General features: G+C 40.9%; 1 protein-coding gene across 1 annotated transcript in view; it reads right to left on the minus strand.

Annotated features, from left to right (window-relative positions):
* Positions 1–16,174, minus strand: part of LOC129758618 (uncharacterized) — a 334,389-nt gene that overhangs the window by 13,904 nt on the left and 304,311 nt on the right. Inside the window, exon 5 of the mRNA XM_055756159.1 lies at positions 2,904–3,560. Coding sequence (XP_055612134.1) covers positions 2,904–3,560 — 657 coding nt within the window. The remainder of the gene's footprint in view (positions 1–2,903; positions 3,561–16,174) is intronic.

Below are 16,174 nucleotides of genomic sequence, written 5' to 3' on the forward strand. Positions count from 1 at the left end.
GAAGGGTTCACATTAACGAACCGCATCGAAAGAGGAGACGCGACGACGATCGCGAGGAGTTGGGCGACGGACAACGTGACAGGGAGGGGTTAACACATAATTCTCTGTCACACTTTGGCCACTGCTGTTGTCGCGCATCGCAACGCAGCCCGAACATTCGAGCAGGAGACACAACGATCAACCTGGGGATCTATTAATAGACTTTCGTTTCATAACCATAACTCATCTGTTAGGGTGAGCTCGAACGCGCGCGCCTGTCCCCACGCCTTGGTTAGTGATTCTTTCTTCATTCTTCGTCGTCGTTTTCATACATTTGAAATCCTCAGACCCTCCCGTTGCTCTCTTCCTTACAAAGCTCCATCAAATGTGGAGAGGAAACAGAGTTCGGAGGAACCCCCTGCACCCAAAAGGAAGTCGAGGACATTTTTAAAACCACCACCGGCATCCATTTGCTGCTGGGTCCAAGGCGAAGTTGCCAGAAACAAATAACATCAACAACACACAAAAAAACAACAACAATTGGGAGTAGAAAACTCTCGCGGCGGCAGCACCAGCAAGAATGTCACAATCCGGACATTCCGGAGTGTGTACCCGCGCGATAATTGGTGCTGCTGCCGACTGAATTGGGTTAGTCTTGTTTCGTTCCGTCGTTGTTTTTTTTCCTTCTCTCGTTCAGGTTGTTGTTTCATTTCGTTTGTCGCACTGTATACCTACTAATTCATTATGAAAAGAAACTGTCGTTCAATTTCGGGCACATTCCAGGGTGTGCAGCAAAGACAACGAAGGGAATGGATTAAAATGTCAGGAATGATAGATTCACTGAGGTGCTAGCTAGAAGACGGAAGATTAACAGCTTTGGTTCTATTTTAATAAGGGAGATTTTTTTAACGAAATCATCGCTGATCTCTGATCTGCGTCCAATATCAGTGGTATTTGTTCCAGAACGGAACGGAACGAATTACACGAGGAAATCTGACAGCAAAGATTTTAAGAACATCTTGATAAAACGATGGTCGGATGGAAAATAAGAGGGGACTACAGGGATCAAATGGTAACAATTTATAGGTCTAGTTGACGATTGATAGTATTATTAATATTTCATGTAGGATTTTTGCAGTTTGATGACTGACTTTTCACAATAAGTAAGTTGAGAAAGATGAGTTCGGGATCGTTAATAAGATCAATTTTGCTCATTGGATTCCTTGAAGGACTCTGCCTTTAACTGCCAAATCGTGATTCAAGTAGAAGAAATTTAAGCAGCATTTGAATTGAAATTGATCAAGTATTTGACTTACGTAGTCCTCGTTGGTCCTCAGATATTAGATAAATAAATTTTCAGAAAAAAAATTGTTCGATGGAAAATTGCGGAAGTTTTCTTTAGGCCAAAAGGCATTCGAATTAATTTATACTTTCCATTACCATACATAGATTGTAAAATCCTGGCTTTACCATGAAATAATTTTGTGCCCATGCGATGAGTGTTTGAAATTGAAGTATGTCTCATATAAAGGGCATAACCCAGTGATTATAGCACTTGCTAAGTTTGCTAGGAGTACGGGATTCAATCTTTCTCTTTGGATCCATTTTTTCCTTGCGCTCATTTGAATCTTTGTTTTGTGTACCACAGTTTCAGCACTGATCACACTGACATGACACTTAAAACAAAAATTCAACCATTTTCTGTCTAATTTATTTTCTCAGATTTTGTAGGTTCGCAATATCGACGGTAGATGGCGAACCTGTAAAATGTGACAAAAAATGCCCTGTAGGAAAAATGTACCTGTTTAGCCCGATTTTATCGTAGAAATTGCCTGTTTTTTTTTTAAAGTTGGGTGGCATTTCCTAACTGGAATAGAATTTCTTCAAATCGATCGATGCGCACTCTGGAATCGATATTGCGTACTGTTGGAAAAATTATCCAGAAAACGAAATCGAGGGTCTAGTCAGTATGGTCAGTGGTTTCAATACAAAATGTTTAAAGTATGTTTTAAATGAAATTATGATTACGACCAGTCTAAGCCTAGAATTGTGAATACACGGTAATCTTCTCCAGGCTTGAAAAATTTACGTAGATTAAATTTTGTACGGAATCTACAATTATTAAGCAGACTCCTATTAAAAATCAATTACAAAACTTCTGGGCCATGCAAAACGGTTTTGAAAACTGGGTCTGGGTCACAAGACAGAGTGGCCGATATCCGGAACGATCGTCAGTTTACGCGACTCGAATCCACCTTTGGCACCTTTTGAGTCTTTATAATGTTCTCAACTGCCTAAATTCCTTGTAATATTTTAAATTATTGAAGGAGAGTAAAAAAACAAATGCTCTAATCAGCACGTATGCTGATCGGGGAACTTAGTTAATCCTTAATCGTTTGAAATTGTCCCAAATTCTTCATTCCGTGCAGTTAGCTAAACTTTAACGCTTATCGGGCTTACTCGGCTTTTGAGCTGACGATAATGGAGCTCTCGGGCTAAACGCTCCCATTAAGTCGTAATTAATCATCCGAAGATATACCAAGTAGTTGGGGTTTCAGCAAAAAGTCCAGCTGCACGCAATCTAACATCCTCCACGGGTAGGTGGAATCTGAACTGGAAGGCGGGGCGGGAAAGCGTGATTGTCGGATTAGCGACTGCCGGCCGCTGAGCGTTCATATCTGGTGCGAGTGAGCGCTCAATGAGCAGCAGCAGCACCTTTCGGAGAGCTTCCCGCCCATGAAAAAACGGAATCAGAGTCAGGAAAACAGTAGCTTGGGAAGGCAATTTTTTGATTAATCTCTATAAGCGCGGGTTCATCCCAGTTCCAGTCCCCCTAGAAGTAGTGGCTGTAATTGATAGCGAGAGGGTGGTGGCACTTTGTCTTTAATTGGCAGATAACAATCCGCTACGGGTTGAGGACTTACCTGTGATGGGTGGCGGTTCGACGACGGTTGACGGTCCGAAGAAGGACGGAATGTCTCCAGAGGTCGTAACGGGTGTGTTGAGATCGCCGGTCTGGGCGTCACCCTGCGACTGGGAATGATCGTCGATCGTCGAGGATTGGTGCAGATTCGAGTCGGAACCGCTGTTGTGGTGACCGCTGCTGGTGCTCAGGAGACTGAGGTGAGGATGGTTATTGTTGTGGGAGGTGGTTGTCGAGGCTGTGGAAGTTGTTTGAGTGGTGATCGAAGAGGAAGCGCAGGAAGAGGATGAGACTGAGGAGGAGGATGGGGTGGAACTGCTGGCGACACTACTGGTAGTAGTCTGAGCGGTGGCGCTCTGGTGGGTGGGATGGATGGCCGTCAGCTGCGTCTGGGAGTGATAGCTAGCGGTCTGATGGTGATACGGATGATAAAGGTGATGGTGGTTGTTGTTCGGAGTTGCCGAGTTGTTGTTGTTCAACCCGAGCGACGTTGTCGTGGATGCGGTTTTGAACAGCCCACAGGTATCGAAGCTGAGCACGTTGAAGTGTGCCGCAGCTGCAGATTCTGTCAGTAGGAATGTGTGATGCGGTGGTGCAACCAAGGTTTCAAGCCCTTCCATGATCATGGCAGCTGCTGGTGGTCCAGGGGCAACGCCACCTGAAATAAAAATAGAGAGATAGGAAAAAAAACGGTAAAGATCAGTACTACGGTGCGAAAAGCAAAACAAACAGAGGTCGTCGAATTAATTAATCAAATGTTATTAAACAATTGACACTTGACACTGGCTCTAATTTAGAGCAATTCTCCCGCTCCATGAAAGTGCAGACTTATGGTCGTGCGTCTCTCTCCCTTTAAGTGATCGCTGCTCGTTCCAGTGCTCTACTTCTTCTGAGCGCAAGTAATACACAATCCTTCATAGACTTCGCCTTAGGTCGTTTGACCGTAAATGGTGCTCGTATTTGTTTTCATTAGACGCGACTATTAAGAAAAAAAGCTGGCGGTTGGAGAGAGCGCCGACAGGCCTTCAGTCGGTCGAATAATTGGCCCTTTCCTCCGTTTTCGGAAGTGACACCGAACGAGGTTCTTTTTTGGAGCATAGATCACACGCTAACGATAAGCGCGAGAAGAATGAGAACTAAAACGGGGTAAGAGAATCAGCATCATCATCATCATCATCGTCTTCGTCATTATCAACGGCGGCGGTCAATCGATTAACCAGATTTCAAAGCTGGGAAGAAAGGGGATCGAGCGAGGGATCTAATTCTTTGGCCTGGTTGTGACATTGGGTCCGCTCATATGTGTGTACGAACAAACATATATCTGTCAGTCGAGTGGACTGGATCGGCTGAAGCTGTAAAAATACTCGAGGCTTGTTCGAAGAAGATCGAGGCGCGACGACGATCAGGGAAGTGATCAACAATAAAATTTATAGAAGATAAAGGAAATGTTTATATAATAAAAATAAAATATCAAACAAAGGGCAAAGCCCCTCCTGGTCTGCCTCGAAGCGGAGCACCGCATGAATAAAAGTGTCAAAATAAACGTATTAAATTTATAGATTTTTCGATTCACACACGCATGGGAGTGAACTGGAGGCTGGTTGCTTGACTGGAGACACCTCTCCCCCAATAATTCTCGAAACGTCACTCTCGGCTCTTTGGAGGAAGAAGTTGAACGAGTTCCATGTCACCTCACGCCCGGCCAAATGAAATCATCACTAGGTACACCGGGGACTTGGAGGAAATTCCGTGTCATATCTCAGTGAGGGTGTTTCTTTCGACGACGACACGGGACTTCAGACCTGACATCAACGATGATGTCCCGAAAAAAACCCCTTTAATCTACGAGCAAGGTTACATATGGAGAATGTTAGCATCAGATTAAGATAAGATTTAAGAACGTAATTGACAGTTGGACGCTCTTGGATTGTTTTTTTTTTTCAGATCTCTCGCCTCGTGTCAACTGGTTTCTTTTTGACTGGGTGTCGAAAGCAGCATCATCATCGTTCGGGCCAAGAATGTTGTCGCGTATGATTTGATTGGAAGCGAGATAGCGATCAGAGACTTAAGGTACAGAGCCATTGTCCACACAGGAATTTCACGCTCTTTTTTTTAGTTCAAAAGACCCAGAAGCGTTTTCCAAGGAATCTCGAACAATCAACATTTTTTAAGGCGCTTGCGCCCAAAGAACTTTTACAATGAAAACCGAAACCACCAAAGTCATAATTGTTTCGGTAAACAGTGCGCTATGCGTCACAGATTGCGTTAGGCGCGTTATGGGAACTCGAACCAAGCGCGCTTATGCGTATTAGCGCCTGGAGGAAGTTTGAGGGTCAAATATCGAGACTATTGTTAATTATCATTAGCGTCTTCATTAGCACTTGCGGCTTGAGGGCAATTTGGACGATGCGATGTGAGGTAGAAGGAAGACACGCGATACAGTGTAAATTGCGGCTTTCTCCCGGTAAATATTGAGTTTTTTTTCAAGGTAGGTCGTATCGAATTTGGCCAGCTGGATAACAGCGCTGAGAACAATACCATTCTTTATTTTGATTTTTTTTTTCGAAACAGTCTAACCTTATAAGGGGATGATAATTTATCGCAAAATCGGTTCGACGTTTTTGTGTTTCGAAAAATTCCGAATATTGATGCAAATCTATGTGGGTTGAACCGCGTCTTACCATTCAATTAAATCATTCTTTTTTCGACGGTCGCCAACTGAACCAAACTAAAATCTGAATCTGAAATCTCAAATCTGAATCTGAAATTTCAATCTGAAATCTAAAATCTGAATCTGAATCTCAAATCTGAAATCTGAAATCTGAATCTGAAATCTGAATCTGAAATCTGAATCTGAAATCTGAATCTGAAATCTGAATCTGAAATCTGAATCTGAAATCTGAATCTGAAATCTGAATCTGAAATCTGAATCTGAAATCTGAATCTGAAATCTGAATCTGAAATCTGAATCTGAAATCTGAATCTGAAATCTGAATCTGAAATCTGAATCTGAAATCTGAATCTGAAATCTGAATCTGAAATCTGAATCTGAAATCTGAATCTGAAATCTGAATCTGAAATCTGAATCTGAAATCTGAATCTGAAATCTGAATCTGAAATCTGAATCTGAAATCTGAATCTGAATCTGAATCTGAAATCTGAATCTGAAATCTGAATCTGAAATCTGAATCTGAAATCTGAATCTGAAATCTGAATCTGAAATCTGAATCTGAAATCTGAATCTGAAATCTGAATCTGAATCTGAAATCTGAAATCTGAATCTGAAATCTGAATCTGAAATCTGAATCTGAAATCTGAGACTGAAATCTGAATCTGAAATCTGAATCTGAAATCTGAATCTGAAATCTGAATCTGAAATCTGAATCTGAAATCTGAATCTGAAATCTGAATCTGAAATCTGAATCTGAAATCTGAATCTGAAATCTGAATCTGAAATCTGAATCTGAAATCTGAATCTGAAATCTGAATCTGAAATCTGAATCTGAAATCTGAATCTGAAATCTGAATCTGAAATCTGAATCTGAAATCTGAATCTGAAATCTGAATCTGAAATCTGAATCTGAAATCTGAATCTGAAATCTGAATCTGAAATCTGAATCTGAAATCTGAATCTGAAATCTGAATCTGAAATCTGAATCTGAAATCTGAATCTGAAATCTGAAATCTGAATCTGAAATCTGAATCTGAAATCTGAATCTGAAATCTGAATCTGAAATCTGAATCTGAAATCTGAATCTGAAATCTGAATCTGAAATCTGAATCTGAAATCTGAATCTGAAATCTGAATCTGAAATCTGAATCTGAAATCTGAATCTGAATTCTGAAATCTGAATCTGAAATCTGAATCTGAAATCCGAATCTGAAATCTGAATCTGAAATCTGAATCCGAAATCTGAATCTGAAATCTGAATCTGAAATCTGAATCTGAAATCTAGATCTGAAATCTGAATCTGAAATCTGAATCTGAAATCTGAATCTGAAATCTGAATCTGAAATCTGAATCTGAAATCTGAAATCTGAATCTGAAATCTGAAATCTGAATCTGGTTCTGAAATGTGTAATTTGCAACTTGAATTCAGAATTGAGTTTCTGAATGTTATCCATGTGAATACATATTTCTTAGATGATTGTTGTTTTAGTTATCTCGGAACTGTCAAAAAATTCTTTGTTTATGACATTTATTGAAATTCAAAAGTATCTAAGAGAACTCTTAATTTTGCGACTATGCTCAACTTAATGTGAACTTCAAAATCTTTTGTTCACGTTTGTCTCGGACTTTGGGATAGTTGGAGAGACTTTGTAAACTGCAGGGTTTCACATGTTGAAAACGGGTCATATTGATTTTTTTTAAACAAATAACAACACCAACATGAAACTTATATCGTAGATGCTTCAAACTTTTTTATAGAATTAATTGTCAAGTTTTCCCTCTTGAATACTCTGCAAGAATGTTGTTGCAATTTTACACTCTTGAATCAATTGAGTATCCTCGAAACGAATTAGGTTTGTCCTCCTTTTTTTCCTTTTTTTTATAGAAATTTCACCCATTAAGGTCATTCTTCCTCGATTTATACGATGTTTAACCCATTTGGGTCATTCTTCTGGGATTCATATCTTATGGCGTAAATCTGCTTTGCGAAGAAAGTCCAATATGTTGGTCTCCTCCTGTGGACAGTTTGAGAGCATCTCTCGCATACTGATTAGGTTTGTCGTTTTTTTCACTTTATCAACCATACCAACTTTGATTGAATGTAAAAATGTTGGCCAAGTAGCCCAACGGATGTTGACAATGGAAACATTCAACCAGATTACTGCGATCGAGTTTTCACCGATTTGTTTTGAAAATTCATCTATCTCTGGAAGAGCGTTGGTGCAATTTTCAAACCTTCTGCCAATCGCGAATCCTTACAATGCGTTAAATTTGTCCAATTTTCCACCAGTCAACTTCTCACTTCCGAAAAATTGCAGCCGCAACAGACGAGCTGCTAAAGAGATCATCTCCCGTTCCGTTTCTCATCTCTATCTCTTACGTGCGCCGGGCCTCGCGTGATGGGATAGGAAGCGCGTTAAAGTGCGTTAATTATATTGGAGAAGAGCGGGATCGTTCGGAAAACCACTTGTTATTCGTGAGGGGCAAAGAACAAACAAGTTTCCGCGGGCCCGGCTAATCGGTTCGCTCGTAAAAAAGTATGTGGCTTTGATTAGAATAACACATTAACTAATACTGAACTGGAATGGACGACAGTAACATGGTCAGATCGCTCGTCTTTGGGTAGTTATCCAGAGTTTTGGGCGGCGGGCTGCCGCTCTCCTCTTCTGAATCATGTTGTAAAAATAAATATATTAACAACGTTTGCAACGGCAACTGAAGACGACACATCCACGAATTGCCACGAACCATCTGTGAATGATCTAGTTTCTTGGTCGTCTTCGGTTGTCGGATTCTTGTGTGATTCAACGCCGCTGCCGTCGGAAAAGCGTCTTAGCGGATTTGTTTATTTTGGAAGCGAACTCACTCGTTCGCTCGCTTTTCTTGATCTTTCTCCGTCCATGATTGGATTGAGGTGATGAGGTAGCGGAAAAGTCGACTGTGTTCCGCGAGCTGCGAAAACACTTGTTACCCGTTTTACAGGCTGAGTTATTTATGTAGTCATATGTAGAGGGAGACGTCGTCGTCGTCGTCGTCTTTGGCTGAAGATGGTTCAAGTTTTGGAGGAAAATTTGCATCCAGAAATTCTTGGGATATTTCGCGGCGGCTTAGTAGCACCGTTGTGCTGTTGTTGTGAAAAACCGAGAATATGTGATCGTAAATTGCAGCAATTGAAGTGCGAATGGAAGTGTGGCGCTTATTGCCCTCGAAACGGGAGGCGTCACATGTCAATTTTCACCTCTATGCGTATTCGTTATGATATGTTTAAGGAATTTCGCTAACAGATAATGATCATCTTCCTAAGCGAAGGAGAAATGTCACAGCCGGGATACGTCATTTGTGAGTGATATGTTTGCTCGAGCTCTTCCGTTAGCACTCCTGATAATCTTGAGACCTATTTCAAGCGAGGTAATTTTCGTAAATATACCGGCATTGGCGCTTACATGTCCAAGGTAATTACCCGCTCTATTTTGAACTAATTTTCCCAGGACACGCGTGAAACTGATAATAATAGCGCACTAGAATAGCATCATCATCGTCAGTTACGGAAAAACTATACCGCATATCGATCGACTTGTGGTGGGAAAATCTAGTGACGTCAAAGCTATTGCGGAGCGCGAGCGATAAAAAAAGAACTACGGGTTTTATGAATGAAACTTGCAACCGATATCGACCGGGTCCTGCTGCCTTTGCTGGAACACATACAAGCACTCAGTCGGGAAATGTTCCGCCGGAATGATTCTAAAGTGTCGTTGTCGTCGTTGCCGTTTTTTGTGTTGAGGACGCGATTGCGGAAAATCGATAACGACTCCTTATCGCGTGCGCGTCCAAGTGGCGTCTCTATGTATTTCGGGGCGCCCCCCGGTCTTACATGGACCGAATTGTCTCAGTGTATGTATGTACCGATACACGAAAGCACTGGCACTGATTGCGCGCAGAACAGTGACCTTGGCTACCCGGCAATTTGGACTCTCGTCGTCGTGCTTCCGTCGGGTGGAGCCCGAGCGCACTCATTCATTCACAAGTTTGTGGATTTCATTCATAAAATGCGGCGCTTTCCACGTTACCATGGACTTGACTTTTACCAGCGAAAACCGATCAATGCCAGCACCCTCATCAGAACACGGAATGGCGCGCGGAGCAAACGTGCGGAGGCGGCCGAGGGCTTGTTCGGTCGTGGGTGGACCTCGTCCCAGCCATCCTCACGCTGAGCAAGCAAACGTGGAGCCTGAAGGGGTTTCTCCGCAACCAAATAAATCAATAATTTTCCATTCACACTAATTGGTGCCATCTCTTTGGCAAGGAAGAAAACATTTCTAAAGCTTTTACCTGGATTCTTGGGCTCTGGAGAAAGAAAATCCGATTCGGTCCTGTTGTCCGGTACCTCCGGAGATTTGGTGGTTTTGAACTTCTTCAAAACCGTAACTTTGCTGTCTTTCTAACTCGTCCTGAAACTTGTACTGCCCGCTACTGGGATTGCATCACAGAGTTTTAGTCACAAGTTGGTTTTAATTTGGCTTTCAAACCGATGTTATTAGCACTTTGAAATTCACAACCTTCTTTCTTGATTCACTTCACCGACTGACTGACTGACTGGTATCAGAACCGCCCACAATTTTTGTCAAATTTCTTGGTGGCACGTTTCACTTTCTCAGGATTTCGCCCGAATTGGTTTGCACTTTGCTGATTTCTTTTCTTCCACCGATGACCGTTGATGGTTGCGAATCGGACTTCGAAACGTCGAAGGTTATTATCATTGAATAACGCCTCCCACTTTTTTCACCAATCACAAAGAAAGATGATGAAGAACGACTCAGATATAGTTGCTTGGCTTAACTGTTTCCGTTGCTTAATTTGCTTCGATTTTGGGCCAAAATTTTCCACTGCCCTCGGTGAGCTTTCCACTACTACCCTAGGTGAACCTCCGGTAGAAAGGAATTTTCCTTGGTGATTTCCCTTTCCTTCTCACTCACAGAATGTGTTATAACCGAACTGTGCTCGCAAAAACTGGGGGCGAAGCAGCATGTTAACGTCAAGAATTACCGAATACTACTGAAACGCGCCGCGATGCTACGTTCAGTTTTATGAATGAAACGAATAAAATGCTAACCGATCTCGGGCAGCTTTCCCATTAATGGCCAAACGGAGCGCGAGCAAACCAACGACGACGACGACGATGACCCGGCGGAATCGGGAGAACGAGCGAGAGTGGCCGCATCCCCAACCAACCAGCCAGTCAACCGGCCACCCGTTCCGATGAATCCCCATCATCATCTTCATGAACACCGTCGCTCCACAGTTCACCGCACTGCTTCGAGAGACAGGCCCGGTGCTCTCGCTCTCCGCAGTGATCCTCCAGGCAGCGGCCGTGTTTTCCCCGCCCGCAATCATCAAGTGGCCGTGCCGAGGACCAATCGCTAGCCAGTATTTCTCCACTTCTCCACACGCTTCGATGGGTGGCTACCAATGACTTTCATTCAATCCATCCCCACCACCGTTCGAGGGAAAAATTGCTCACGGGAGAGATTTTTCAACAATCTCTAAAATCATTGACAAACGCTCGCACTCTCCCGATCAAAGTAGTTCATTCTCTCTTGTTTTTTTTTGTTTTCCTTTTCCAAAGTAGACTCGCTACTCCTACGCGCAAACAACCACCGACCGACTGCATTCGGTCGCTTTAGCGGCGGCGGATCAGCATCGTCTAGCATATTATACGCGTGTCTATAGGACGACGCGCTTTTTCCGGCAGCCAGGCAGCGCCGCGAATGCAAAAGCGAATGAACTCCCGCCGCGCCCCTGAGCTCGCGCGAAGATGTACACCGAGGAGAGTTTTGCTCATCTCACAGAGGGTATCCTCCGCTCACCGCAACAGCTCCACTTACTCCAATCCGTCTTCCACCTTTCATTTGGCAACAAACCGGAGTAGTGACGTTTGGCACGCGTCTCTTTTATTTCTCCTTTTTGTTGACTTGTTTTTTTTTATTCCCGCCCCTCTTCGGTTCAGCACCCATCGTCAGGGGACCTCCTACGGTCCCCTACCGCCTCATCCCAATCCACAAGTCAGTCAGCCAGTCCCTTGCCAGGAGATCATTCGTTACATACTATATATCGAAAGAAGCTCCATTTTCATGGTTCGTTTGTTACCTGAATCTTGTGCCTCTACTCTGTGTGAATGATGATGATTGTATTTCGTTCGCTGCGACCCATTTTGGAACAACCGGAGAAGTTCGGTGCCCCCGTCTTCAGGATTAAAACTTATGCCAGCAGCCTGCGGTTGCGATTTGATTTTCTCTTCGTTGTTGGTTTGGATAATTTGTTTTTCCAAGATTTTTGCAAAGAAAAAAACCGCACACCGCGCCCGGATCCGAAGTGTAAAACTCTCCTGGGAGTGCGGAAATTTTCCGTTTATCGATAAAAGGAGCTGTTTTTCCAGCAACTTCGCGCCGAAGTTGATGGAATAATAATTTTTCCCTCCTTTACACCGTTGTTTTCTGAAGTCTGGCGAGCCGAATTACTTATTTTTCTCAAGATAATGTACACGTGCTTCCATTTTTTTGCGGATACCAATACATAAAACAAAACAAATTAATTTGAGCCAGTTTACTTTTGTCTGTTCTAATGGTCGAAAATTATTCATACCAGCTAACGAGATAAAAAAACACAGTTCAACCCAAATCCGCTCTTGAGTATCGATTCGACACCATTAGAAGATCGGCGGCTTGTATCTTTATTTAGAAAAACTTCTGGAACGTTCAATAAATTCATGAAATATTTTTTTATGAACGAACCCTGAAAGCCTAGACAAAAAAACTACCTTATCAGACTTAGTGTTAATTCAACACTCCCCGCTTCAAATCGCTATATTTCTCTTGTTTCTGAATCGATTTGTACATTTGCTTTATAGTTTTAAATTTATCATATTTTTGAAAAGTATTTCTGTGCTAATGTTATAACTTCACTAGAACTGGTTTAAAATTGCCTTTTTGGGGAATTTAAATTCATCGCGAAAAAAATATATCCAAAAACAGTGCAAAGTTGAATGAAAGTTTTAGGAAATCTGAAAATATGCAAATAGTCAAATAGTTAAACTAAACTAAACAGCTACCTTTGAAAATTTATCAAAAATTCAATATTTCTTATTTTAAAAATCTAAAATTGCCAAAATGTGTCAAATCACCTCAATTTTCCAATCCACTTTTCACATTTATCTACCGTGACTTACGCAATTTTGACGATTCTTGATTGAAAAATATGATTTTAACACCACATTTTTACATTTGTTGTTGTCATGATCTTAAAACATTTAGAAAAAAAAAATGCCTTTGTATGCTACGTATAGTTTCTGACGTGTTGATGTTAAGTTTTCGACTGTATGTTTTGTTGAATTTACAAACGGCAAATCAGTTCAGTTTCTTATAAAAATTTATTTTAATCCTACGTTTCAGTGTCGTATAACACCTTCATCAGGGATCCTAAAATTTGTGTGGTTTAAAAAGTGTAATGATTTGTGTTTTAAAAGCTTAAACTTAGTCCTACTTACAAAATGGCCAATCTTATTGTGATTTAGTAAAAGCGTATTGCCCGGTCTATTTTATGTTGGATTTCACTGTGAATATAAATTTTTTTTGTGATTTTGTTGAAACAAAGTGTTATACAATCTTTGTTTCAACAAAATCACACAATTATTTATATTCACAGGGAAATCCAACATAAAATAGACCGGACAATACGCTTTTACTAAAGCACAATAAGATTGACCATTTTGTAATAAGGACTAAGTATAAGCTTTTAAAACACAAATCATTACACTTTTTAAACCACACAAATTGAAGGATCCCTGATGAAGGTGTTATACGACACTGAAACGTAGGATTAAAATAAATTTTTATAAGAAACTGGACTGATTTGCCGTTTATAAATTCATAGTTTCTAACTTCAGCATTCTTGGACACTTAATGAAAATTGTTTGAGCATTTCATAGCTGATCTACAGGCTTTTCCCGAAGCATGTTTTTATGGATTTGATATCTTTGACTTTTAATACCAGAAAACTGAAGTGTTGTAGCTGAATATTGTCTAAAATTGACAAGCCAGAAACTGTTAGGGGTAAAAATGTCTGGGACGGATGAGAGTTAAAGCACAGAGTAAAGGATGTGTATTCGAAACAACCATTTGCTAGTTTTTAAGGTATTAAAAATCCCGGGTTTTGAAAGATATTTCTAAAAAATCGTTTTATATATCGTTCAAAATTGAAACCGTGTAAAATAGATAGTTTAAAATATGAATCCAATGTACAGACTTTTAAAAAGAGAATTTAGAAAAAATAAAGTGTAGGAATAATAATCAATGTTAGGTTTTGCATCCAGAGCCATTGCTATAAAAAACAAACATGAATACATGTTGAAACCTTGATGATCAATTTGCATATAAAGGGTGATACGGTCAAAATTTGGTCAAGGGAAAACGCGTGTAGATCGGTGAAATCGTTCATTTAAAAAATCAAATTGAATTTCTTTTTCAATTTTAATTAGTATAAAATTCAGGAAAAATATTCAGTAAGGCTTCCGCTTTTCCAAATCCGAGTTTCCGGGCCTTACGCTTAACCCCTGCCATCAGAGTTTGTACAGCCACCTTGTCCACCTTCTTCACCGCAGAAAGCCAGTTTGCCTTGAACTGCTGCTCGTCCTTAGCAGTTTTTTTGGTCTACTTTAGGTTCCGCTTGACAATAGCCCAGTATTTCTCAATTGGGCGGAGCTCTGGCGTGTTGGGTGTTCTTGTCCTTGGGAACCACCTGCACGTTGTTGGCGGCGTACCACTCCATGGCCTTTTTACCGTAATACACCCACGATACACCCAGCTTATTTGCGGCATCTCGGAGAGAGAGGTTAGGGTTTCACTTGAAACTACCGGCAACTCTCTTTGTCGTCTCAACGGCTTCCGGTTTTCGATTTCCCCCCGATCCAGACTTCCTGGCTGTCGACAAACGTTCCCCAAACACTTTAATTACGTTTGTAACAGTTGATTTAGCAACTTTTAGCGATTTTGCCAGCTTTGCGTAGCTCGGATTTTCGCGACGCGAGCAAAATTTTGATACGCTGCTCTTCTTCTTTGGACGGCATTTTGACAACTGAATAGTGAATTCCAAAATCAAAATAGGAGTTACATTCTACACACACACATACCTTCAAAAAGAGGGGTGTTCAGGTTTTTTAAATGCAAAATTGAAAGAAATATGTCAAGTTGATATTGATCAAATTTTGACCGTATCACCCTTTAAAGGATGACTTAAACCGCCAATAGATCGTCGAATTGATTCAAATCGTACAAGAGTTCTACACACATCGTATAAAGTGTGATTTTTAATGTCAAACCACTCGGAATCGTAAATTGGTAGCGGTCGACTCGAAACTATCAATGCAACATAAAGTACCAAAGTACACCAAACACCGTAATATGATCTTATATGGTTCTGTCGAAGTTTTAAATTAGAAATTAATCAAAACATGTGGGTATATGCTTTTATCTAACGTCTTATACGATGTTTACTGTCGACATAGATGTACGTATATCTTTTGATATACCTACCAAATTGTTGGCTGGGATGTCGAATTACTTCATATCGTAAAAGAGTAAAACAAATCTATATATATATAAAAAGCAATTTCTGTATGTTTGTTTGTTTGTTTGTTTGTTTGTTTGTCCTCTGTAGACTCAGCAGTCTTAAGAGCTAGAGAGCTGAAATTTGGCATGGATGCTCATTAGGACCAGGAAGAATGAAAAATGGTTTTAGATTTTCGGATGACCCCTTCTGAAGGGGGTCGTCCATAGAAGACAAATATTGTTTTCGCGATATTGACGTTACTTTTCGTCGGATTGTGTTGTAAATTTGCACATGAGTGTTTTGAAAGACGAGACATCGATTTCAGGTGTCAAATTTTGTGTAAGGGGTCAGCCAAAGGGGTCGTCCATATTAACTGATCGCTGTTTTTGCGATATTGACGTTATTATACATCGTATTCAGATGAAAATTGGTACACAATAGTTTTGAGTGACGTGCAATCGATTTGAGGTATCAAATTTAGTGTAAGGGGCCGGCAAAAGGGGTCGTCCATATTAACTTTTCAATATCTTAGTGATATTGACGTTTTTATACATCAGATTGGGATGAAAATTTGCACATAGGAGTTATTAGCGACAAACAACTGATTTCACTTATCCAAACTAAAATCAGGTGTCGGCCAAAGGGGTCGTCCATATAAACTATTCACTGTTGATGCGATATTGTCGTTATTATACATCGGATTCAGACGAGAATTGGTACACGAGAGTTTTGAGAGATGAGCAATGGATTTCAGGTATTAAATTCAGTGTAAGGGGCCGGCAAAGGGGGTCATCCATACAAACCTTTCAATATTTTTGCAATATCGTCGTTATTTTACATCGGATAGGGATGAAAATTTGCACACGGTAGTTTTCAGGGACGAGCAACCGATTTCAGATGTCAAATATTTTGCCAGGGGTCGACGAAAGGGGTCGTCCATATAAATTAATTCTTCACTGTTTTTAGCAATATTGACGTTATTATACAATGGATTGCTTTGA

This window comes from Uranotaenia lowii, chromosome 3 (genome assembly GCF_029784155.1).
Source record: "Uranotaenia lowii strain MFRU-FL chromosome 3, ASM2978415v1, whole genome shotgun sequence".
Lineage (NCBI taxonomy): Eukaryota > Metazoa > Arthropoda > Insecta > Diptera > Culicidae > Uranotaenia > Uranotaenia lowii.